Source organism: Lichenostomus cassidix, chromosome 9 (assembly GCF_008360975.1).
Source record: "Lichenostomus cassidix isolate B80296 chromosome 9, HeHo_3.0, whole genome shotgun sequence".
In the NCBI taxonomy this organism is placed as follows: domain Eukaryota; kingdom Metazoa; phylum Chordata; class Aves; order Passeriformes; family Meliphagidae; genus Lichenostomus; species Lichenostomus cassidix.
In genome coordinates this window covers 1,694,327-1,720,623 of record NC_139490.1, presented here as the reverse complement: position 1 = coordinate 1,720,623, position 26,297 = coordinate 1,694,327, and the positions used below count along the sequence as shown (strand labels likewise).

Sequence of the window (26,297 nt, the reverse complement as noted above, 5' to 3'; positions counted from 1 at the left end):
TTTGCACGCTTTGGAGAATGTATCTCCCGTCATGATTTTGACTTTTCTCAACAACCATCATGGGAAATTATAGCAAGAGTTCTATCAACCTGCAAGACTTAACAGAGCTATTTCCAATCGTTAAAAATTAATAGAGACTACATGCAGAATCAGGGCAGAAAATATATATATTTCTAGTTATGCACAGAGGTATTGTTTGCCTGGTAAAATTTTAGAAGTAGCAACACATTTACTATCCTCTCTGCTCTGCAAGTGTATCTATTGCTTTCGATAATCTTAATCTCATTTCAATAAAATTTTGAAAAGTTTCAATAGCAGCTTTTTGTTTTTTTCCTAAAATTCCGGAAGACTGGGAGGAACAGGTGAATGCATAGTGTAGTGAGGGGAAGGATTAAACTTAATTTTTGACTCCATGATGGGGGCAAATGCCAACTTTAGTGAGCGGAAGGATTAAACTGTTAACTTTCAGCTCCACGAGGGGAGTGAATACAAAGCGCAAGGAGAAGGATTAAACTGTTAACTTTGGGCTCTATGAGGAGACCGGACGCAAAGCGTAGTGCGGAGAGAGATTAAAGTGTTCACTTTTGGCTCCATGACGGGGGCGAGCGCCAGGCGCAGTCAGCGGAAGGATTAAACTGTTAACTGTCAGCTCCATAAGGGGAGCGAAGGGAAAGTCTAGCGGGGGAAGGATTAAAACGTTAACTTTCGCCTCCACAGCCGAGCGAGTGGAAGGATAAAGCGTTTCCTGCCGGCGGCGCAGGCGCGGGGAGCGCCGCTCCTCCCTCAGCCCCACCGCCCAAGATGGCGGCGGCGCTGAGGCGACCGCTCCTTGCCTCCCCCTTCCCGCGCTGCGTCACCGCTCCCGCCCTCTCCCTCCCCGCTGCCATTGGCCGCCGGCGCGCGCGGCGCAGCCAATGGGCGGCGGCGGCCAGAGCGAGGCTGCCCCTGTTTCCCCCTCCTTTCCTCCCTCCCTCACCGCCCCGTCCCTTCCCCCGCTCGGCGCACCGGCGCGTTCGGCCCGCCGGCACCGGCGCCGGGCCCGCTCCGAACCGCCGCGCTCCGGGCCCGCTCCCAACCGCCCCGCACCGCGCCCGGCCCCGCTCCGGGCCCCGCCACCCGGCCCCGCCGCGCCGCTCCCTCGCCCCGGCCCTCCCGGCTCGCCGAGGCCGAGAGCGGGCCCGGCGGGCCCCCGGCGCGCTCGGGCCCGGGCGGAGGCGGAGGGGCCGCGCTCCTCCCTCGCCGCCCCCGCCATGGCCGACAACGAGAAGCTGGACAACCAGCGCCTCAAGAACTTCAAGAACAAAGGCCGCGACCTGGAGGTGAGCGCGGCGGGGCCCGGCCGAGGCGGCCGCCCTGAGCCGCGGGGAGGCGGGAGCGGCGCTGCCGCCAGGGGAGGGCAGGCCGGGCCGGGAAGGAGGGAGGAAGGAGCCGCCGAGGCCGCGCTCTGGGGCGGGTGCGGCCGGGCCTGTGGGAGCTCCGTGAGGGGCAGCGGCCGGGCCTGTGGGCGCTGGGCGAGGGGCAGCGGCCGGGCCTGAGGGCTCTCGGCGAGGGGCAGCGGCCGGGCCCGCCCGGCTCAGCCCCGGGGCTCCGCGGCCCCTCGGGCCCGGCAGCGGCTCCTCCCGGGCGGCCCGGCTCGGCTCGGCTCGGCCCGGCCCGGCCCGGCCCTGCCCCGGCGGCCCCGGTTCGGGTGGGGTTTGCCGGAATTCCCGCAGGAACCATCTCTGCGAGCAGCCCCTAAAAGCCTGAGTCAGGATTAGGGCCCAGTTGGGTGTTCTGCTGCGCGTCTCCAGGATACCTAATGAAATAAATAAATCCCTAACCTTTATAGTGAGGATTATTTTTAAAAACTCATATTTCTATGTCTTATTTTTTTTAAATCTTGCCGTTCTCTGCTCAGGTATTTCAGAAGCAGTTGTGGCTTGTATCATAGAGCCCCAAACTTTTTGCTGGCTTAATTATTTGAGCTGTGAAGGTGCTTCCTGAACACCGAAGAATTTGGAATTAACTCGGGGTTTCTTTAGGAAATAGGGAGATTTTACAATTAGGTATCAATCCTCACCTTTACATACTGCCAGGAGTGCTGGTTGGAGCTCAAAATCATCTGTACAGGGTTCTGAACAAGAATTTTGGCATTCTCATGGCTGTTTTTTAGTAACCTCAAAGTGTCCCTTGGGGTTTCCATAATATTCCAGTCTTTTATATGAAGACAGTACAATGTTTCAGACATAAAAAATAATTTATGTTCCTGGGATTAATTAAGACAGCCAAGTTTTCCCGGAGGTTTGTAACACCTCAATTTTTAACCTGTCCAATTAGATTGATAAAACAGTTTATTCAGTTATGTCCAAAGTTTTGGCAAAAATCCTGGGAGTGGGAATAATTAATTGCCCTTGTTGCTACTGTGAGGTTGGTTGGTAACCACTTGCCTTAGCTGTTAATTTGTTTTTATATAAATTTTGTTACCACTGAATAGACAACTGTAGGGAGGCACCTTTAGCAATGTGTTATAATAGTAAAAAATGGGATTAATGGGAAGATCCAGGTTGGAATTCAGGTGAGTTTTCAGGGGAAAGGGCTGAGGTAGGGAAGGTTCAAGATGGACACAGGCAGGTAACACCACGTGTTTGTGTGTCAAACAGGAGGCAGGGAAGCTCTCCAGGCTTTTTTTTTTTCGTTTGCTGCTGCATTTAAATGCCATTTTCCCCAGTCAAACCCCACTGCTGGGCCCTGTTAGATTTTAGAGAGTGACATTTATCCAGCAAATCCTGGAGCACACGCCTGCTCCCTAAAATAACCACAGTGCAGGGCTATTTTTCATACAATAGCTCAGGCTTCTGGCTGTCCTTGCTGCTCATTAACTGCTTACACATCACATCGGTCATTAGGCTGAGGGAATTGCTGGTGCCCACTCCCAGCCAAGGTTCCTGGGCTAGGACAGCCCCAAAATCCAATTTCCAGGGCTCTTTGGGGCAGCAAGTTGTGTGTTTAACTCGCAGAGGAAGCCAACATTTGATCTTTATCTCCTCCACTCCTCCCCCTTTTTATCTCCGCTGAAATTCTGTTTGGCCCTGGGTTGTTTTTACAAAACCATCTTTTTTTTTTTTTCTTATTTTCCATGACAGTTTACCTCTTGAGAGATCAGAAATCACCCTAATTTTGGTAAATCCTAAATGAAGAGATATTTCTAGAGGCTGTGAAAGGTTGCCATGTTGTGAATTGCAAACTTCCTAAAAATGTTATCTCTTAATTCCATGTGCTCAGATCAGTCCATTGACAGTTACAGTGCCAGCAGTTCCTGTTACATTGTCCTTTCCTTCCAGCTTTTACATATTCACAGGAAGTTACTCTATTTTTGACAAAAAATTAGGGAATTTCCTATATTTTATCCCTTATAGTACCAAGCATTTATTCACCTTTTGGGATACTTAATGAGTTTAAGTTGGACTTTATTTTTTTAGCATATTTTTTCCCAACATGCTCTGAAAATTCCAAATTCTGGCCTGGGAAAAAAAAAATAAAAGGGGAGGGGAAGAAAAGGAAGCAAAACCCAACACAAGCACCTGTTTTACATAAGATGTTTAGCAAAATTCCTTCATATGCTGAAGTCTTGGGTAAACATTGCTTGCTCAGGCACGTTGTGAAGAATTGCTGCCATGTGTTTGGAGATGACAGATCGGTGATGACACTGGCAATAGAGGGATTCACTGCCACCACAGATCTCCAATACCTTCTGTCCTTTCCCTTTATGCCCCTGCTGGAAGGAATAAATGGTGTAATAAAGTTTTTAGTGCTGGCAGAGCAGCCGTTTGGAGCTAATCCTGAGGCAGCATCTCTTTGGGGGATTGAAGATTTCTAGGCAGTACTTGCAACATTCTTTCAGGGTCTTCAAGTGTTTAGAGCTGTGGGGGGAAAAATAATATTGGTTCAGCACAGAGGGGAGCCTTAAAATCTGCAGAAGTGGCCACACTTTTTCTGTTTAACCTCCAAGCCCAAACTCTGACTTGAAGAAGGGTTTATCTGGACTCTGCTATTAAATTATGCAAATACTTCTCCATTAGGGAGCTGGGTAAGGTGACTTTTTTTCATCTTGTGTCTTCAGTGAGGAACAGGTTTGACTTGGGCTTTTTTTTTTTTTCCTTGAATAAGAAAGGATGAGCTGGTTTTTTTTTACTGTTTGTTGTGGCTATGGCTGTGCTGACACCCAATTTCCTTTTCAGTGTTTATTTTTAATGGTAATACCACAGACCTGGGAATTAAATACCAGATCTTTGCTATAGAAAGGCCAGATAAGTGCAGATTGTTCATTGTGTCTGTGATGGGCAGAGTTGCATGAACAGTTTGAGTTTAGATAATGCCTTTTTAATCCTACATTTGGGGGTCTTGACTTGGGAAGGTTTGCAGAGATTTGGGGTGCTTTATTTGCTTCATTTGGTTTCACCAGGTGATTCAACATTTCATCTTCTGTTGGTGATTGTTGTTTGCTGCAGCACTGCAATCTGACTGACATTTAGGGGGTTTGGAAATGAAATAAAAAAATATTTCCTGCATTTTATTTCGCTGAAAATCCTGGAAAAATCTGAGTTCCTGCTGGCCTTTTCTGCCCTGACTCACCTGTATTGCTGGGCAGGAGATTAAGGATTGCTTTAACAGTGCCAGCACAGGAGAGGTGTTAAATCTGCTCTGTAATTGAGAGATGCATGAAGGGAAATGATGATGATAATTCTGTGATGCAGAGCACTTCAAAACTAATTTTGGAGCAGCCATTGCATCAAGATGATTTAAGATCAGCAGTGTCAGGATTTTAAGAGTTGTCAGCATCATTCACTGGACTTTAAAAATACCAATATATTTGAGAATGCCAAGGAAGCTCCAGGGGAGGGAAGGAAAGGTGGTGATGTGAAATACATTGAATATTGCAGGTGCTTTGAAGCTTTTCAACCTTCTCTGTATCCCACACAAAATAGTCTGCTTGGGATTAAATATGGAAGAACTGAAGGAGAGCAGGAATTTCACTCACTGAGTTAAAAATAGGCTCCTTTAAGCTGACTTGGAGTTCTGTGGTGAAGCTCATCCATCTTGTCACTTCCAAATGATACTGAGATATTTGTATAAGGCATTTTCTTTGCCATGCCCAGCTTCCCCAGGAAAAATGGGGCTGGTGGCACTTGTAATGTCATACTGATTTTTATTTATTTCTCTCTAACTGAGACTCCCTTTTTCATTCTGAAGGGATAAAGAGTTGCTGAGATGGGATTTCTGGGGGTATCTTGGGTTAGCTTAACGATCCCAAAGCATTTTGATCAGTGATCTTGAGAGTAACCTGATTGTTTCACTTTGTAGTTGGGATAGGATTTGTATAGGAGGCGAATAGCAGATGGAGGAGGGCCTGAATCACTGGATAGAACTGGGGATAAATAGTCTATTTTCACGTGTCCATGCCCTGGGGGGTGGTTTTTGTTGTTTTTATTTGGAATCCCAGACCACACTGGTGCTGCTAGCAACTTCCTGGGAAGGAAGGAAGGATGGCACAGCCAACTGGAATTTACAGTAACTGTTGACTTTGCAGTTCCCCAGCAGAAACAATGTGCCTGTGGAAACCATTCCTGAGATCAGAGGAGCAGCCAGAGTTCTACAGTTACTTTGTGCTCTCAGACCTTCCTGTCGTAGGTGTACAAACAGAGTGGAATATTTTATTACAGCAAAAAGCCCTCCACCCCACACAGGAGTGAGTGTGCTGGGAGCTGAGTTCCTGATCCATTCAGGGAAGGAAGAGGGTTTAGGATCCCTTTCCAGGTGGAGTTAGGAAGGGCTGGTGGATCCCAGCCGTTCCTGCAGTGGAGCTGGGAATGTTGCTGGTGGTGTTGTGCAAACCCCCAGAACGTCTCAGGATCCTGCAGGCATCACTACCACGAGATTTTAATGGTAAGCTGAAGGGCTCAGTCATGACTAATGGTCAGAAATAGCCCTTATGATAAATCTGAAGCTAAATATAATTGAAAAAAAGGAGGATGGAGGGGTGGCCATCACAGGCTGACAGAAATAGATCGGATCATTTGATTTTTGATGTCGCAAATGACAAACAGGATCCAGTGACTGAAAGAGCCACACAAATTCCTGACGAAGTGGTGCATGTTTTTCAGCTGGAGCCCTTGCCAGGGCCATTCTGAACTCTGCTTTGAAAGCCTTGCTGGTGGGAATGGTTTCCTGCTCAGTTGTGGTGGTGCAGGCTGGCAGCTGATTCAGAGAACTCAGATCTCCCCCACAACAGAAGGAATCACTCCCCACGTGCCAGGACACCACAATCCCTCATTTCTGCCCTCTGAGCTGTTTGCCATAAAGCAGCACAAGTTGATCTTGACTCTGCTTGGCATTTTAGTTTCTCCAAACTGTTCCATCTCTAGGCTGGGCTGGTGATGCTGGGAAACTATGGCAGAGCTGATTTCAGCTCTCATTTGTTGTGCTTTTCCTCTTCCTCAGAGGAAGAGCAGTGCCAGGTTGAACTGTAACTATTCTGTCAACAAACTCTGTTTGCACAGAGAATGATTTTAGTAGAGCCAGTTTTGGTAAATTGTGCCTAAGAGTGACTTCACTGGTGGCTTGTCTGTTGTGTGAAGGCTTTTGTGATTCCAAGGTGTGCAGGAATTCATCCAAGGCCCTGTCAGCTTGGAGCAGCAGGGAGAACATTCTTGTTCCAGCAGAGGATCTTTTAAAGCCTGATCAACTGCAGGGATGATTTTTCAAGTAAAGAATTTTCTAAATGACACATCTGAGTTCTGGGTGGTATCCAGCAGGGGATCAGCTTCTCCTGGAGCACAGAGAAATGTCCATGGGGTGTTTGCTGCCCTCAGCTCTGCTCTTCAGAGCTGCATCCCTTGTTCTGGGGGAATTGGGCATTGCTGGGGAACCCCAGGCTGTGCTTTTCTGGGGAGCCCCAGGCTGTGATGCTGCCTGCAGTTGTAGTGCTCTGGGAGAAATTTCAGTGTTGGGATGCTTTAAACTCCTCTCTTCTGACTCTTCCCAGGTTGCTGCAGCCTCTCCTGGGCACTTTGCCTTTTCCAGAGCAGGAAGTTGTCATTTGGAGGAGTTTGAGTTTTTCCCTCTCCTGTTTGTTTTTCTCAGACCATGAAAAGTTCTGCCTCCAAAGCAGCAGGGAGCCATCCCTTCTTTTCCACTCCTTCTCTTATCCTTACATTTTTACATTTACATCCTTACCCTCCTTCCTTTGGGGAACTAAAGTGTCATGCCCAGCTACAGTTAGATCTGATGAACTGCACATTCTTTTTGATAAAAATAATTGTGCTTTGAAAGTGAAGCTTTTAATGCTTCAGATCTCCTTGCTGTTCCTTTTCCTTCTGTCCTGTGCTTGGGGACTTCCAGCTTTCCCTGGGCTTGTGAAAGTTTAGTCACAGTAAAAATGGAATTGTTTGGAACTTTGCTGTTTTCATTCACTGGAAAGTTCAAAGTGTAGAATAAAATCACTCCAGACTGATTTATTTCTCTGTTTTCACTGCAGTAACACCAGCAGCAATAAACCAATTTATGTATATTTACACTTGATTTTTTTCCTGAATACTGTCAATGGGAGCTGTAGAGAAAATGGCCCAAAAAATTGCTCTTAGAGTGCCAAGAGTTTTATGTGGTTTTCATTTATAAATGATAGTTCTGTAACTCAGTTTTGCTTACAGGGTCTGTTAATTTGAGCTCATTTATAAAGTTATTTTACTGTAGACTGCCATGGTCTTTATGATGCTTTTGGTGCTGTTTTATGCACAATTCTTTTCCACTTTGCCCTTTAAAAGACATGTTTTTATTCCTGATTCCTTTTTTCCTCAGTGTGAAGACTTTAGAGAGTGTTTTACTGTGAAATAACACAAATATTGTAGTTGTTTCCATTTCCTGTAGATTTCTACTTTTATAATGAAAATTAAACACTGTGTATAAAAGTTTTGTTGAAGTGCATGAACTAAAATAGTTGTACAAGAACTTTTTTAGTTGGTGTAAACTCAGATTATGATGTATTTTGATCTTGATTCTTTCCAGACTATGAGAAGACAAAGAAATGAAGTTGTTGTGGAGTTGAGAAAGGTGAGATGACACAGCATTATTATTCTTTTATTTTACATTATTATTCTTACCAGGTGGGATTTGACTTTGTTCTTACTTCAGTAAAATGTGAGTTTTTCTTAGAGAGTTTAAAGTTCTGAAGTTTTGGGAGTTCCATGACTTTTGTCCTGAAAACCAGGTGACCTAATAAAGGGAATCATTCTTGCACTTCCAGCTGGGTTTTTAATAATTTATAAAAACTTGCTTTTGATTTGAACATCAGCTGTTCCTCCTCGTCTGTAGGCAGAAAGCAATTTCCTTACAGCACTCAGGAATGGAAGAGTGAAGGTAACACTGGAATTGTTGGAAAAGTGGCTCCTCAGAGAAGGAATCACAACTGGAATTAGTTTCCCTCTGGGCTGAACAGCAAACCTCTGGGAATGAGGTTTTTACATAGTTGCCCTGTTGGAAATATTGACAGATAAATTGAGATGGTGATGGATTTGTGCACATGAAACTTCCAGCACAGGTTGTTGCTGTGTAGATAAAGTTGGATGCAGGATTTTTTGGGAAGAAATTATTTCCAAAATGTGCTTCTCTGTGCAATCCTTCCCAGCTTTTTGTTGGAAATTTTCACAGAATCAATGAGGGCATATTTATGATTGTTTAAAACAGAAGCTTCTCTTCCTCTCTTAGCACTCCCAGAGCCCCTAAATCCAAATTCTAAAGGTATTCCATCGTTTTTCTCTTTAAGAACAAAAGAGATGAGCATCTCCTAAAGAGAAGGAATGTTCCCCATGAAGATATCTGTGAAGATTCTGATATAGATGGGGACTTTAGAGTGGTAAGAATTAACTCTCAAGAATTTCTTCTTCTTGCATACTTGAAAGACATTTGGAATTCTAACTGCTTTTTGTCTGTCTCTGTTTTCTAGCAAAACACTTCTTTGGAGGCAATAGTACAGGTAAAAACAATTAAATTGTTTGAATATTCTTCATGTCATGATGACCAGTGTGTGAAAAATCTAATTTCTCTTATTTTAGAATGCTTCAAGTGACAACCAGGGTATTCAGTTAAGTGCTGTGCAGGCAGCAAGGTAAGAACACACTTTGCTCAAATATCCTGATTTTATTCTTCTTTTATCATGCTCTTAAGGTCAGAAAATGTGTTCTAGCTTAACTGAAATTTTATGTAATTAAGTGATTTTTAAAAAGAAAATAGAACTTTAAAGAAATGAAAATACATAGACCTTTAAAGTAGTTTGGATTTTAATATGTAAATACCTGGATTTATCTTGATGCTTCTCAGAGTAAAATACACTCTTCAAAGGACTTTGAAATATTTGGCTTTAAGTGCAGAAAGATCTGAGTATCTCCTTGCTGGGTGGAGAAGGAAGAAAGTTGTAGGAGAATGGAACTGAATAACTCTGATCTTTATTTTTCCTGACTGGTGATAAACTTCCAGAGGAGAGAACATGGAATGAAATGGCCAATGGATGTCATGGCTTTGCTTTTCCAGTAGCTCAGTAATTTCACTTTGGGGGATTATTTTTGCTTAAAGTGGAGGAAACAAATCCTGCTTGGTCTTTGGGAGGAGGAGGAGAGAGAGACCCCTTAGGCAGGAATTCCCAGCCCTGAGGAGCAGTTGGGACTGATTGGAGATTCCCAAACTCAAGCCCAGGAAGCCTTTCCTGACCTCCTCCAGTGCCAGCACTGATCCCTGTGTGAGGGAAGGTTGGATTCAACAATTCCATGCTCCTTTCCAGGCAGGATTTGTCTGTAATCTGCTTTTTTTTTTTTCCCTTTCCCTACTCAGGAAGCTGCTTTCCAGTGACCGCAACCCACCCATCGATGACCTAATAAAATCAGGAATATTACCTATTTTAGTGCACTGTCTTGAAAGAGATGACAAGTGAGTACTGCCAGAACTCAAAATGTGCACCAATTCTTGCTGTTTAGCTCATGTGCCACTGATTGGAATAATAATAATAATTATTACTGTGTTTGTTCTCTGTCTGCAGTCCTTCCTTACAGTTTGAAGCTGCGTGGGCTTTGACAAACATTGCCTCTGGAACCTCGGAACAAACCCAGGCTGTAGTTCAATCCAGTGAGTCCTGCAGGGCTTGATTTGCTTCCATCCACATGTGGGATTTGGGTGGAGTTAGGTTGTCAATCCCAGGCACTGAGGGAGCTCCTGCCAGATGTTCACCTCTGGCAAGCAGCATCAGGCATCACACTCTGCTTTTGGGCTTCCTTTTCTCAGGGTTTGAACTCACTTGGCTTTACTAGTGGGGAGCAACATCTTCTAGGAACTCAGAACATTTTATCTGAGTTGGTATCTGCTGCTTTCCAGTTTTCAGACTTAAAAAAACCCACCAAAACCCACCAAAAAACTTGAAATAAAACCAGACTACCCCTTGGAAAAAGCTTCCTGTCGTAAGGAGGGAAGAAAATTCATGGGTGCCTGACATTGAACTCTTCCAAAATCAAGTTGAATTTAAAAATTTCTCCTTCCTGTTTTGAGGTATTTGCAACATGGGAAGGAATTGTTGTTGGTCTTGGAATCTGATTTTCCAGGCCAAACAAACTTCATGTACTCCAAGCATTTCCCAAGTGGAATTAGAGCTTCTGTTGGTAGAGCAGAACTAACTGAGTGTGCAGAGTTTTTAATTGAGTGAATGAAACAGAACTTCTTAAAGAATCAAAGATACTGGGAAATTATTTTTCCTAAAATGGAAGGATAAAATACACTAAACTTATGTTGTAGGATCAGTTGCTTTTGGTTTTGAAAACTCAGTGTTAAGAGCCTGTGAACTTTGATAAAATTTGGTTTTCACCATTATGGGATGTACCTTTGGTAATACTTTAACTTCCCTTTTCCCCCATCCTCTTCCTTTCCCATTTGCATCCTGAGTTTTCTTTTGGAAATCTAATTAATAGATAATGTGTCCCACCTCTGATCTAGAACACTCTATATTATATTAAACCAAATTTATCAATGGATTGAGCACTTATTTCAGTTATTTCTGGGGGTCTGTATTATGCTCTTAGTCAATTTAATAGCTGGGACAAACAAAATTATGATTTATTTCAACTAAAAAGATGTTCTGTAATTTTTCCAGAAGAATTTATTAATGTGCTTCCTGGGGATGTTTTTCCTCCTTGCATACAGCCATTGTAAATACCCCTAGTTAGCAGGAAATAAGAATTCTCCTGATTTGTTGTTTCCCTAGTAAACCACAGTTTACATTAAGAAAAAAAATCTAACTAAAAATACCATTTTCTCTTGAAATGCATGAAGTAAATGAGTTCCTACCAGCCTCAGCTGTTATGTAAGGAAGCACCTCAGTGCTGGGGGAGAATAAAACAGGCTCAATTATCTAAATGTGGAGCCTGTGGAGGCCTTTCCTGCCCTCCTCCTGCATCCCCACTCCCTAATGAAGCTCTTTTCCTGCTTATTTTTAAGTTGCTTCCTTCAAATGGCTGAGTTTGGTCTTTGTCACTGCTTTGCAGTTGGGTCTGATGCTTAACTTAGCAGAGAATTTCTGAATTTAATAAATGGGGCTAAATTTGGCTCCTGACAAGCTTCAGTAAACTTGAGACTTGCAAACAAATTAAATGTCAGGGGTTTAATATTCTCAAGTGCAGCCTCTAAAAATATGCAGCAAAGGAGGAATTATTGCAGTGTTTTACTTCAGTATCACCTGGGAAATCAGTGTTGCTAATACCCAGTTCTTAACAGGAGAAAAATGTCTCATGTGAGAGTTAAGTCTGAACGGTTTGCCCTTTTGAGATGCATTTTTTAACCATTTCCTGGGGGGTTTTTTTGTACCTTTCAGATGCTGTGCCGCTTTTCCTGAGACTGCTGCATTCACCTCATCAAAACGTTTGTGAGCAAGCTGTGTGGGCTTTAGGAAATATCATAGGTGGGTGTTAGTCCTGCCACCACCAACTTGTGGGGATGCTTTACTATTGTTTGGAAATTTAAGAGGAATTTTCAGGAATGTGTTGGGTTGTCCCCTTTTTTGGGGGTTTGGTGTTGGCTGCCACTCCTTCCCCTCGCCCACCACCATAAATCCATAAAGTTTGAGATGTTTTCCATTAAAACACCCCAAATTGTGTCTCCCCCAGGTGATGGACCCCAGTGTAGAGATTATGTTATTAGCCTTGGAGTAGTGAAGCCTCTGCTGTCCTTCATCAGCCCCTCCATCCCCATCACCTTCCTCAGGAACGTCACCTGGGTCATGGTCAACCTGTGCCGCCACAAAGATCCTCCTCCGCCGATGGAGACCATCCAGGAGGTGATGGGATTGCTCTGCAGTGGGGTGGAGCTGCAGCTCAGTGCTTGGGATTTCAAAATAACCCTCAGCTGTTTGTTTTCCCCTCTCTCAGATCCTGCCGGCGCTCTGTGTGTTAATTCACCACACGGATGTAAATGTGAGTGACTCCTCTTCAAGGCACTGCCCTGTTCTACTGTCATTTTTGAGCTGGAATAGGAAATAAAATCACAATCTGGGATGTTCTCTTAGGGCAAACTTGTTTTGGTATCTATTAACTGCTTATTTTAAAATTTTTGTTCTTTTTGATGTTTTTTCCCTGGTATTTCTGTCACTGCAAGTGTTTATTTGCATGTACTTTCCCTGCACTTGCAACTGAAACTACATTTTATTTTTATTTCTGTGACCATTCATTCACAAATAAATACAGGACTTTTTCTGCCTTGCACTTACTGATTTTCATTAAAAATATATCTGCTGCACATGTCAAATGTCAGGTTTAGATGTCACTTCTGAGGTGCATTAAATATGAACATTGCTATTTAATGGTGAAGTAAATGAGCAACACTTTACTGAAATTATGAAATAAGTCAGCTTTTTGCCTGAACATAAATCAGAATTTGGAGATTAATTCTTTGCTTCCTAAACTTGTAGCTCACTTGTCTAATTACAGCAGTGCTTTGCCAAAATACATGTAAATATATTAACTTTTCATATAGTAATTATGGGATTTAACTCCATGTTTTTAAGTAGGTGAAATCAAGCTTATTTGAATTTTTGAAATACCTGTATTGGTGAGCCAGTCAAGAGCTGTCAGCTGAAACAACACTCACTCAATATTTTTGCAAGCTGTCAGTTGAAAAGCTCAGATCCACTGCTGTTTAAATTGTTTTTTCAGTGTGTGGATGCACACAGGCATTAATTTAAATTAATCCAAAATCAGTCTATCAAATGTCCATTATTTTGGTGCTGTTGCTGTGCTGCTGACAGAGCTGCTGCTGTTTCCTGGCAGATATTGGTAGATACAGTCTGGGCTCTCTCCTATCTCACGGATGCTGGCAATGAGCAGATCCAGATGGTGATAGACTCTGGAATTGTCCCTCACCTGGTTCCTCTCCTCAGCCACCAGGAAGTTAAAGTCCAGGTCAGTTTGGATCCCTTGTGAAGTGACCTCCAAAAAATGCTGCTCTCTTTTTATAGTCCACCTTAAAATTTAAATACCTTTAAATTTAAACTGCTACTACAGAAAACACTGCTCTCTTTTTATAATCCATCTTGACATTTAAATATTGTTTCCTGTTTGATACATTTGCATCAAACCTTTTCTGTGCTCGGGCAGAAGAACCTTTGCAGTGAAATGTTGTTTTTGCAAAGAAATGTTTTCCTTGCAGACGGCTGCGCTCAGGGCTGTGGGGAACATCGTCACTGGCACCGATGAGCAGACACAGGTAGTTCTCAACTGTGAAGCTCTCTCACATTTCCCAGCACTTCTGACACATCCCAAAGAAAAAATTAATAAGGTGAGCACCTGCAGGGCTTTTAGTTGATTGATAATTTTTATGTTTGGCTTAGTTTAGGTGCAATGCTGTGTGGTGGCACAGAGATGGGAAGAATTGACTCCTTCCACCAGTTTGTGACAAATTTCAGTAAACACTGAATTTTTGCTGGAAATTAATGTCCACAGGAAAGTTTCTTAGGAGCTGCAGACTTGTGCTTGATGAGAATGTCAGTGTTTTGTGAAATCAAAGCTTTGTTTTCTAAATCCGGACGTTGATTCAAAGTTCAATTCTGAGTATGTGAAATGTCACCTTGGTGAACCTGACTCTCTTGGAAGTGATGAAACAGAGATGCTGGGCTGTGTTTGGGTGCAGTGTGAGTGAGCAGGGGGTGGGATGGGCTGGGGGATGAGTGTGAGGATGTGAGGAAGGCTCTCTGGGGGCTCTGATGGCAGTGCTGAGAACGGAGTGCATCTGAGGCGTGTTGGGCACCTCTGGGGCCCCTGGGCAACACTGCCAGTGATTAAAGCCCCAAAGCAGCCCACCAGCAGAGCCTCAGCATCCCAAATCTCTACCAGGGTCACTGGTGGTCCTGGGATCTGATCTCAGAGAGTCAGCTCACTGACATACCAACATCACTGAGTCTTACAGTGAGAGAAATATTCAGCTGAAAACTGTCTTTCCAGAGAGGTTGAGAAGGGAATTAAACAATGGAAGGTTTTTAGGAAGGGAGAAATCTATCATCTGGAAGATTTTAAAAGATTGATAATCTGAATATACCTAAAATTGTATGTGAAGCTGTTACTTCTTGATTAAAGTATAGATTGACACTGAAAGGGAGGTGAGTTTAATTCAGGGAGAGGCTGCTGGAGAGGAGATCTGTTCTTGCTTTGCCAGGCACCTGCTGCAGGAGAGTCCTGGCCTTGTGGACAGAATGAGCAGAAAGAGGCATAAACTGAAGAGTATTGTTAAAAAGCTAATGTTTAATTAATAATCCTGCATTCTCCTGAAGCTAAGAAGAGATATTATGAAGGAGGTGAAGAACTTTCTCCCGCATTTTCATGTCTGCAGCACAGAATTCTGTCAGACATTTTGGTCATCAGCTAAAACCTGCTTACTGGCAGTGGTGGAAGCAATTATGAATGCTCATTTGGGACTTTCTGCCTCCAAATAATTTTTTTTTTTTAATTTGAAGTATTTGGTTGAAGCTGGTAACAGTGAAAGACTGAGGAGTCTTGTGGAATCTCCTAAGGTGAGATGGTTTGTACTAGCAGGAATTCAGCTCTGGTTGAATTACTTGGTTGTATTTTAAGGTTGGCCAGTTGCAGTGGACATAAATTCCGTGGAATCCTTCAGTGAATTAATTCCTCACCTTTTTCTTTTGCAGGAAGCAGTGTGGTTCCTATCTAACATCACTGCAGGAAACCAGCAGCAAGTTCAGGCAGTAATAGATGCAAACCTTGTTCCAATGATAATACATCTCCTAGATAAGGTCAGACCCCAAGCACTGGTGTTGGCATTTCAAACCCTCTGTTCCTCTCCAGCTGTTGGTGTCTTTTAAAACATGATTTCCCAAACCACACTTTCTGCTGTGTCAGAAGGAAGGAACAGATAAAAGCACGTGGGAAGTATTTAGGGGAAAAGACAAATAACACAGAGCTGTTCACAAATACCTCTGCTAGCTGCCAATGTATTGATCAGTGAGAAAAGAATGGAGATCTTTCCATGTAAGAAGAGCCCTGAGCTGATGGGCTGCAGTGTGTGCAGTGCTTTATCACAGCTGACAGAGTGCTGATCTCTGCCTGTAGGACATGACAGCTGCTGATAAGGACTGGGACACTGCAGGGCTGCAGTTCTTCCTTGCTTGGATGTAAACAAATTCCCCTTCCCCTGCAAGATCAATTGCAAAACCTGGTTAGAGGGAAGGGATGAACACAATCAAACAGGGACAGGATTTGTTGCTTTCCTGGAAACTGATACAGTGACACTGTGCAGAGGGGACTGTAACAAATACAGCTTTTGTGGGAATATTGCAGCCCAGAAACCCTGGGATGACTGTTTGTCTCTGGCTGTGCTTTCAGGGGGACTTTGGTACTCAGAAAGAAGCTGCTTGGGCAATAAGCAACTTAACAATCAGCGGGAGAAAAGACCAGGTGAGTCAAACTCAGAGAAAACTTCATTCCCTGCCTTGGGAAGTGCCAGGATTATGGATGTCTCTATTCCTCCACTGTTCAGTAACTTCTCGTCTCCACATGGGATTTAAGAGTGATTTTCCCTTGTTTCTGGAGTGACCTGAGATCAGGAGTATTAGTGGGGTTTGGTTGGAAGCTGTTGTGTTGGGATGAGTGATTTCAGCCAGGCTCTTGAACATTCCACAGTCCTTTTTACCTTTCCTCCCAAGCCACAAGAATGGGATAATTAGAAGGGTGGTAGCCAATGACTAGAAATACACAATATGACATCAGTGGCAGGTTGAGTTGCTGCTGTCACTCATCAGAGATGAGCTTGAAACTCCTTGTCTGACACTGAAAAATTCCCAGTATCTGCCACTTGTGTGTTGCAGATCTTAAATATACAAATTATATCAATGATAAAAGATAAATGTTACCTTGGAGTGGTCTAAAAAGGATTGCTGAAGTGGCCACTCAGTGCTCTGAGCTGGGTGGGTAACTGAGCTCTTGACTCCATGGAATGTTTGCTGTGTGGTTGAGCTGCTGCCTCATTCCTGCCCTAACTCTTGGCTTTTCCCCCCCTCAGGTGGCTTACTTGATTCAACAAAATGTAATTCCTCCCTTTTGCAATTTGCTGACAGTAAAAGATGCACAAGTTGTGCAAGTGGTTCTGGATGGACTAAGTAATATATTAAAAATGGCTGAAGAGGAAGCAGAAACCATAGCCAATCTTATAGAAGAGTGTGGAGGTAGGAGGAGCAATATTTTAATAACTTTTTCAGGGATTGATGCTTTGGCATCCTGTTGTGTTTTGGGTTTATGGTTGGCACAGATGTATGCAAAACTTTTGTGAAGTGTCCTTTCCATGCCTATCTGGTGAATATCCACAGCTTTTCCTAACTCATTTGATGATCAAATAAAATGTGGAGGAGCAGGATAATGGCAGTAAAGTTTATGAGGTACTAATTTTGTAACAGCCTGCATATTAGACCAATTAGTCTAATTAGCAGCAACTAAATTTGTCACTGTGGGGATGATGTGCTTACTTTAGTCATGCACATTTCCAGGTGAACTTGGGAAAAAAAAAATTCTACAATGGTTGTAGGAATGCAACAACTTTAATTTCCTCATGTCTTTGAGACTTTCTCCATCTTGGTTGTGGTTGAAGTTGACTTTTCAGGGATGAAAGAACAGAGATACTGAATTTGAGCCTAGATGAAAAACTGTGGGATTTGTTAACATGGAGTAGAATAATCTTTAAAATACCCAGTCTTGAGGGGGAGGGCAGAAAGATTGGGATTGGTGATGGCTGGGAGGAGAAAAGAGGTGTTAGTGCCAAAACTCTGCTTGTTGGAGCTTTAAAAATATTTCTGTGTACTGTACATCAATGTGTTTATATGTATAAAATAGATATAGACATGCCAGATGGGTTGAACAGCATCTTATTCATAACCAGATTGTTCTGAACTCTATTCCCAGATGTGTTATTCATTTTTGTTGGAAGTTGTTTAGCCTGAATTGGGTGTTCTGATCTCTCTTGTGTGTGTTGCTTGTAGGCCTGGAGAAAATTGAACAGCTACAAAACCATGAAAATGAAGACATCTACAAACTGGCTTATGAGATCATTGATCAGTTCTTCTCTTCAGATGATGTGAGTGTGCAATTCCCTGCCATGTGCTCACTGGTTTTATTTCTAAAATACTTTATATATTTATAAATATATAAAATCACACAGAGCTGCTGTGACACACTTGTTGGGTTCAGGGAAGAGTGAGCCCTGCTTTGAACCTGTTGCATCTCTCACATTGCTTGTAATGAAGCATCTAAAGAAGATCTGATGCCTAATTTAAGCCTCATCTCTAGGGATTAAAATCCCAGGCTGGGAATAGTTGCCTTAACTCTCAGCCCCTGCCTGAGCTTGACATTTCACGTTTGATAAGCTCCCTGCTGACTCCAGGGCTGAGGCTGCTGCTTCAGAAACAAAGTACTTGGGAGATTTGAATAATTTCAGGGGTGGAATGTGCTGATCAGGAATGCTGTTTCCATTTCAAACATGGCACATGAATCAAAGGAAGGTTGATTTGTGTGCACTTCACTCACAGGAGTTAATTGCAAGGGAAGGAGATGCAGCCCTGGCTTTTGGGAGAGGCTTTTGCTTGAAGAGCTGCAAAAATGGCCCAGCTTAGCTGCAGTCATGGCCTTCACACTTGGAAGGTTATTTTGTGCTGCAGTTTCACTCTGATGTGAACAATAAGATCCAAGTCTTGTTTAGCAACTCAACTTTTGCATTTGCAGCTGGACTGGAGTTTAATTGGTGTCAGTTTGGTACTCTGAGTGCTGCCTGTTCAGACAGAACCACAGTTTGGGCTTCATCCTTCCTGGGCTTAGTGTTGCTGCTCTCCTAAGAACAGAGACAGTTTCTAAGGCTGCCAGAAGACTTTCCAGGAGTGAAAGTTGCATGAACAAGAGGTTTTTGGGTGCTGTGTAGCATTTCCTGCTAAGTACAAACAAAACCATTAGGTTTAAATGACTTCCTTCTAGTGCTGTCACTAAATCAGGGGAGGAATTGCAAGACTGTGGATGCAAGGAGGTGAAAATAGATCTGTTTTTGGGATTGTCCAGCTCGTGTGTGATGAGGTTTTGTCTGTTTCCCTGCTCATGATGTTCCCATTCTGTTGCAGATTGATGAAGATCCAAGCCTTGTTCCAGAAGCAATACAAGGCGGAACATTTGGTTTCAATTCATCTGCCAATGTACCAGCAGAAGGGTTCCAGTTTTAGAGTGGTATTTTGGAAGTGTAGGTACAATGCAGCACTGAATAAAAAAAAAAAAAAGGTTTGATCCATCAATCTTGGCTCATGGGATCCGCTGCTGCATTAAATCGGGAAAGCAAATGTGAAGATTTCATTTGGAATCACAGAAAAGCCCAAATGAAGTCAAGATGGCGAGTGGGTGCGAGTGAGAATGAGTGGCAAAATGTAATGACAAACTTCACACTGAATGCTTCTTTAGATTGTTCAAAGAAAAAAGGGCTACAGGTCACAGATCTTCAGTGCCTGAGAAGGAACACCGACTTCTAGAGCAATTGGGGGGAACGCAGTACTCTCATCATCAGCCTCGTAAGCATCAGAGAATAGGATGCCCACAGCAGTGCAGGGAGAACGAGCCCAGGCCTTGCTCTGCAGCCCCGTGTGAATGGCCAGCGTGGAGTGAGTGTCTGGAGTCTGGCCTGGCCCAGGCCGTGGCCGTGGGCAGTTTGGGGCCAGGTGTGCACGAGAGAGTGGGTGTGATGTGTCTGTGAACGCATGCGAGCTTGAGTCGCCTCCAGGGGCTGAGAAACCTAAAATCATCAATGAGTTCATAAGTGTTGACTTACACTGGACACACAAAGACCGGTTTAGCAGCAGACTCTGGTTTACTCCTGCAGCCTGTGTTTTGCTCTTTTTTTTTTTTCCTTTTTTTTCTTTTTTTTTGTTTATTTTTTTTTCCTCTTATTTTTTTCTTTCAGTTCTTTTTTCATTTCTTTTCCTGTTACGGCTTCTTAGTTGTTTGTAAAGTCAGAATTTCAGGAAGGCTTCCCTGTGCATTTGCACCAGATGAATGTTTGATGTTATGAAAAGCTTTTCCATATCATCAAAAACTAATTTGTAGATTTTTTGCATGGAAAAAACAAACAAACAAAAAAGTTCATACATTTCCCTTCTAACTAGACTGTGTTGCAGTACACAAGTTGCCATAATAGTAGAAAGCAGTAAAAATGTGGTAATAAAACCTCATCCTTTTCATTTTCAAAGATAACATGAAGACCTTTGCATGTGGTAATCTCCAGCATAGCTCATTTTTAGATTTTGTTGAGTCCTGTAACCAAAATGTTTCTGTTGTGGTAGGATACCGTGCTGTGTTTCAATGTTACTTGTTTTCAAACTTTGTTTTCTATGAAAATGATATGGAAACGTCTAAAATTGAAATTTGGTGCATATGTACTGCCGAATAAAGACCGACAAAAAGAGGTGTGAATAGATGTACAAATCAAGTCATGGTTTGAACACCTTTAATATGCCTAATCCAATTGTTTTAGACTCTTTTTATCTTAGATGTAGGCAGCCATGAACAATCTATTTTGAGCCACTTTAGAGAGAAAAAAAAAAAATAAAAAACAAAACCAACTTTGTATTTTTAAGACTTGCACAAAAAGGATGCAAGTGTTTTTATAATTGGAGGAATGCCTCAGTTTTGAGGTCCTGCACACTAAATTCAAGGTGACGTTACAAATTTGTACAAACTGAACTCTTGATAAGGTGGCTCATTGTAGGAAATGCTGTGCCTTCCCCTTTGAGCACAAGTGTTGCATGAACAACAGTTTGCTATAATAAAACATACCAGATTAGCCACCATTAGCATCTATATCTACCTTGTGTTTTAAAATCAGCTGGTAATTCTGAAACACTGTAGAATGGATAAAGATTATTTTGTGATCATAACTCTTTGTTGGACTAGAGTATTTTTGCAGCATTCCTTGTCATCAGAAACATGGTTAAAAGTTTAAAACTAGAAGCAGCGGAAAAACTAGCTTGTGAATTTATCCAAGTAGAGTGCAGGCTAGGCTGTCTTGGGGAAATAAACATTAAAACTTGCAACTTTGCTGCTTTGGCTGTTTCTTTATAAAATACACCTTTTTTCCCCCTTTCAGAAGATACAGGGGTTGTTTGAAGAAAGTGACTTTCAAAGGCTCTGGGATGAGGTTTTTACCTAAAAATGTTTGTGTGTTGCAGGCTGGAGGCATGGAATTATTTTGATATTTCTTATTTATACCAAATTTACCTGATTACTTCTGTGTGTTCACTGAATAAATCAGGGCTCTAGGGAATCCATAGAAGAAGGGAATGAAATCGTTTTAATGGAAGTTGAAATGCTCTAATTCTACTCAGTAAATTACAGTTTTTACCCTCGGACCTCTTTGTGAGGGATGTTCGGTAGAAAATTGTTTTACAAACCTTTCTTGTTGGGGTGAGAGGAAAATAAGTGTTCGTGGCAACTTCTATTTTTCTAAAAAAATACCACCCAAATTGTATTTACTGCCAAAAAATGCCTTTCTGACCACTTCTGGGTATAATATAACTACAGCCAGTTCCCTTGAGCTGCTGTTGTTCCAGTTTTTTTCCTTTTTTGGGTTTTGGGTGGGTTCCCAAAACCCAAAATTTGAGAATTCCCTGTTTCCCAGCCGATCCTGTCCCTGTTAGCTCACCAAAATCGGGAAAAGTCAAATATTCCAACCCCCACAGGGTGGCAGCACTGAGCTCTGCAGGAGGAGAGACCTTTTTGCCCAAAAGTTGCCTTTTTGCCCAAAAATTGCCTTTTGACGTGATGATTACAGTTGTTGGGGAAAGGGGATTTGTTTGGGAATCTTGGGATTCAAACTAGAAATAATTTGGGAATTACTTCTGGGAATACTAATCACTGGGGTTGGTTGTATCCATATATCTGTTTGTTATATATACTAAAATATCTTGTATTTTGCAGTGAAAACTACCTTTTCAGCTGAGTTTAGGATAGCAAATAGAAAAAGATTTAAAATACTTAAAGGACAAAAATTAAGCCATAAATCAGCTATGCCAGGTGGGAGTTTTTTATTTCAAGGAAGAGAAAAACCAAATAGCTGCCCTGGGATTTTAGGATCTGGGAAGAAGAATATGGTGAAGGAAAAGGGATAACTTGAGAGAAGTTGATCTTTTTTCTGCTGGAAGTGGATTTTCCCCTGGTTTGTGTGAAGCTTTTCAGCGTTCCTGGATCATGGAGCTCTGGACAGACCTCATCCCATCCTCCCCAGGCTGCTGCATCCCAGGGATTCCCAGGAAGTTGTGAGTTTCTGCTTTGGGAGTGGGACAGGCTGTTCAAATCCTGATTTCTGCATAGCATGTTAAGATAATTAACGACTTCAAGGGATTTCAAGGGAAATGAAATCCTGGCAAAGGCAGCTTTATAATTCAGGATGTCTTCACATCAAACCTGGTGGACTTTTTGCCACTCAGAGCTATCAATGTTTCCTCAGCTCTGCGTGTCACCAAATCGCGGGCAGGAAAGCTGCTGGTGGGGCTGGAAGCAATTAGGGAAGTGGTGCATCTGGATCGAATCGACTTGGTGAAAGGAAACTTAGTAGCTGCAAACGTGTCAAGTTTACAAACTTGCTCCGAGGAAGTTTAGCTACTGCTGCAGTGAAACTCGGGAGGCACACAAAACTCATTGGAAAGTCAATATTGCTGCTGCATCCATAGAAAAGGGACTGGAAACCTGATTTCTGTAAAATAATACCTATTTGTGCTTGTAAATTTGTATTTATCCTGCTGGTTTGGGAGCTCCAAAGCCGAGGAAGACTTTTCCTCAAGCTGCCATTAAAATGCTCACATGGCAATACTTTTGATTTTAAATTTCTATAAAACAGTACTGAAAGCTGCTCTTACTAGAAAAGGACCAATTGTGGGAAACTTTAAATTCCAGCTATTGATAATATTGATAATTGTGTTCCAGAAGTTTTCTAATTTGATGGGAAGGCAGATGATGGTCAGACTTCCTATCAGCAATACAGATCACGTTGGGATCAAGGATTTAATTCCTGGAATAGCAGTTGGCATTTAAAATGCTGCTTCATCTTGAATTCTTCATTTTGTTTAAGTACATGAAATGGGTAAAAAGATGTTTAATGTTCCATCCCGCCTGAGCAGCCCTGAGATTCCTGCTGCGGCCATTCCCGGTGAGCTCAATTCCCGGTGAGTTCAATTCGCGCTCCTCCCGCGGCTCTGCCCTCCGTGTGCCGCACCAACCGCGCTCCTGGATGGAGCTCCGTCCCTGCCCTCCCTCCATCCTTCCCGCCCTCAGCTCCTCCCTGCCCTCCCTCCGTCCATCCGCCCCGCCCGTATCCGCCCCGCGCTCCCGCCATTGACATTCGAAGGCTGCGACCGTTAGGGCAGCGGAGCTCCACGGCCGAGGGAAGCTGTCCGGGAGCAGCTCCACCGCCGAGCGGAGGTCCCCGCAGGCCCCAGGTGGGTGCCGGGGCGGTGCAGAGGTTCCCGCAGCCGGAGCAGTCCGAGGGCCCGGCGCGGTGAGCGCTGCCCTGCCGGCACAGCGCGGGGCTCGGGGCTGCCGTTACCCAACTGCAGGTTGTGTTTCTGTGGCTCGGCAGGTTTCAGGCGCTGACTCCTCTCGCAGCTCCTCGTGCGGGGACGGCGCCCATCGATCCCGGAGGTGTGCGGGAGCTGCAGCGGACAGGTGAAGGTGTGCTCTTCCCTCCCTCCGGCTCCACTGCCCGCGACTGTCGGTAAGTAACAGGTAAATGCTCCAGACCGGGAGCTTTGATAGTTACAAGGGATGGAGGGTGAGTGTTGGCAATGGAATCGAGCGTGGAAGGATGGAGGGAGATACAGAACTGTAAGGTACTCTGGGTTGGAGGGGACCTACAGGGGTCACCAAAGTCCAACTCCTGGCCCTGGTTTCTACTGCATCTTTTTTTTGGTTTTAAAATTACCAGCTCAGGTTCCTGCTGTAAACGTCCTCATTGAAATGATGCCTGTATTGGTCTTGGGAAATCTCTGTGATCAACCCCAGCCTGGCTAAGCCAGAGACAAGCCAGGCTTGTTTCTGTGCCAGCAGCACAGACTGCTGTGCTCAGAGCTGGTTGAACTCCCCCAGAACCAGGTCTGGCTGTTCAGCTCCTGCCTTCCCCAGCGTGAGCCCAGCTGCAGATTATTGTTTACAGCTCAAGTCAGACCCTAAATTGATGGGCTTTGATCCTAAATGCTCTGACAATTTCTTTTTGCAGTGTAGCAAAGTCCCCAGAGCTGACTGGAACTGATGAAAGGGGCAGGAAAGTGTGGCACAAAAAGAAGGAAAGTTGACACCAAATTCCCCATTTTTTAGCAGAATGAAAACCAGAATGAATATATTGTGAAAACAGGTTTTGGTGTTACTGTTCCTTGGGAGCGTGCAGTGTGACATCTCTGAGCTGGGAAATGAAACAAGGCGACATGTGACATCTGAGCTGGGAAATGAAACAAGGCAACGTTGCAGGGAATGGAAAGTGAAAGTAATTTTTCAGCTTTGTGCTTAAAGCAACCCAGGAGTAATTCCTGGTGTGGTGCTTGTGAGGACTGCTGAGTTGGACTTTGTGCCAGAGCCTGGAGAGCTTCTCAATGTGACTGTTTAATGCACTGATGACTGTCTTATGTTACAAAAGTAACATTTGAAATAAGTGGGGGAGAAAAACAAATTCTGCACTTCATATTGAAAATGTTACTCCTGGTGGGTGAAAATTTCCATAGCTCTGAGATTATTTAGAAATTCTCATTCTGGCTTTTACCACTCTCTGCTCCTGTTTCCCACTGTAACCAATATCTAGGGGCACATTGCTGTTTTTCCTGGCTTTTTAAGGCAGAGGTTGAGTGTGGATGGTATGGATATGGCTCTGGTTGGATGGATGCTCTGAGTGCAGTTTGGAATTTGCTGAGATCCTTGAAGCATTGCTCACTTCCATTCTTTTTTAACGCCCCTTAAAAAGAGAACGGAAGTGAGCAGTGAAGTGTCCAGGCAGGGAGCTGCTGGTGAGGAGCTGTGTGTTGAGGCTGTGGTGTCAGTGACATTGTGTGTGTCCCTGGCAGGCCATGGACCGCCTGGAGGAGGAGCTGACCTGTGCCATTTGCTGTGACATCTTCGAGGACCCGCGGGTGCTGTCCTGCTCGCACACCTTCTGCAGGGAATGCCTGCAGGGCCTCCTGCAGCCCTCGCCCGGCTTCTGCACGGCCAGACAGGTCAGCTGTCCGAGCTGCAGGGCTCGGGTGGCCATTCCCGCTGCCGGGCCCCAAGCGCTGCCCATCAACTTCGCCCTCAAGGCCGTCATCGAGAAGTGCCAGCGGGAGGAGCCGGCGGGGGCAGGGCCGGGCAAAGGGACAAAGGCCAAGGCCGGGGCGGGGACGTGCCAGGCACACCCCCAGGAGCCGCTCAACATTTACTGCCTGCGGGACAAGCGGCCCGTGTGCGGGCTGTGCCTCACCATCGGCCAGCACCGCGGGCACCCCATCGCTGACCTCCGGAGCGCCTGCAGGAAAGCCAGGGAGGCTTCGGAAAAGCTCCTGGAGGAGCTGAGCGATAAATCGTGGGAGGTGTCCTTGTGCGCCACGAGGCTGCAGGAGCACAAGGCACAGTGCCAGAGTGCCCTGGGGAGCGACAGGGAAGCTGTGCTCAAGTATTTCAATGAAATTATTGATGCCTTGGAGGAGAAAAAAGCAGCTGTGCTGAGTGCACTGGATGAACTCAACAGCTCCATTTCATGGGAGTATGATCCCCTCATCGAGAAGGTGGAAAAACTGGAGTTGGAGAAGAGTGAATTAAAGCAGCTGCACTCAGCTGTTCAGAAGGAGAAGTCCCCGCTGGTGTTCCTGGAGAAGCTGGAGGGGCTGCAGCAGAGGGTCCATGCTTTCTCACAGAAGCCACTGCCAGACACCAAACCTGTGGAGTTTCATCCAAGGATGGAGAACCTGATCAAGGACAAGAGGTCTAAAACTGCCATCGGTCAGGTGCACAAGCTGCCCACTGCACAGCCCCAGCTGACCCCCAGAAACCAACACCAGCATGAGCTCAGACTAGAAGGAGGTGTGCTCTGGGAGCCGAATCCTGAACGTGTAGATGGGCGCATTGCTTTTTTCATGATGCTCCTTATCCTGTTTGCTGCTTTGGTGGGGCAGCTACCCAAATCCTGACCTGCTATCTTGCCAGCTCCTCCTGGCAGGTCTCTGGCAATTCCTGCTGGGGATTTATCAGGATTCCTGCATCTACCTGCAGAACACAGTGCGAGAGCTGTGCCACACTTCCGACACACTGATGAAGTTTTGCCGGAGAATCCTTCCTGACTACTTAAATTAGACAAAAACCTAGTGCAGCAATCCAGCATTATTTTTAATTTCTGCTTAAAAGCTGGATTGGTAAAGCTCTATGCTTGTTCTATTTCTGTAACCTTCCTTTTCTGAATTGCATGGATTTCCTCTGAATGTGAGGCGAGGCAAGTTTTGCCTTGATCCACAACTGTGGAATTCAGTTCCTAACATCCTTCTGGAATTCTTTGCCAAAGATCAGGTGCATTGCTGATAACTGTAACTGTTCCTGTAACTGGTACCTTCTCCTGTAACTCTTGGCAGTTATGCACTGCAGTAAATTACACTGATCCCTTACGTTGGTGTCTGTGTCTTTGGTGCTGCCCCTGCCCCCTGGTAAATCAAATGCACTCTCTATTTTCATCAGTTTAACAAATGAATACAAATAAATATA

At 44.2% G+C, this 26,297-nt stretch overlaps 2 protein-coding genes and 1 non-coding gene across 3 annotated transcripts; all 3 read left to right on the top strand.

Annotated features, from left to right (window-relative positions):
- The first annotated feature begins 968 nt into the window (after positions 1 to 968).
- KPNA4 (karyopherin subunit alpha 4) lies at positions 969 to 20,623 on the top strand. The gene is made up of 17 exons (XM_085068934.1): positions 969 to 1,319; positions 8,041 to 8,085; positions 8,798 to 8,887; positions 8,978 to 9,007; positions 9,087 to 9,139; positions 9,859 to 9,954; positions 10,064 to 10,149; positions 11,882 to 11,968; positions 12,174 to 12,343; positions 12,435 to 12,479; positions 13,332 to 13,463; positions 13,711 to 13,839; positions 15,203 to 15,307; positions 15,897 to 15,968; positions 16,573 to 16,735; positions 17,543 to 17,637; positions 18,668 to 20,623. The coding sequence occupies exons 1-17, from the start codon at positions 1,251 to 1,253 to the stop codon at positions 18,764 to 18,766; spliced, it is 1,566 nt and encodes a 521-aa protein (XP_084925060.1). The 5' UTR covers positions 969 to 1,250; the 3' UTR covers positions 18,767 to 20,623.
- LOC146433053 (small Cajal body-specific RNA 7) lies at positions 14,148 to 14,423 on the top strand. The gene has a single exon (XR_014854163.1).
- Positions 20,624 to 22,910: 2,287 nt separating the features above from the next.
- TRIM59 (tripartite motif containing 59) lies at positions 22,911 to 26,200 on the top strand. Its single transcript, XM_085068940.1, has 2 exons — positions 22,911 to 23,309; positions 24,635 to 26,200. The coding sequence occupies exon 2, from the start codon at positions 24,638 to 24,640 to the stop codon at positions 25,730 to 25,732; it is 1,095 nt and encodes a 364-aa protein (XP_084925066.1). The 5' UTR covers positions 22,911 to 23,309; positions 24,635 to 24,637; the 3' UTR covers positions 25,733 to 26,200.
- Positions 26,201 to 26,297: the final 97 nt, after the last annotated feature.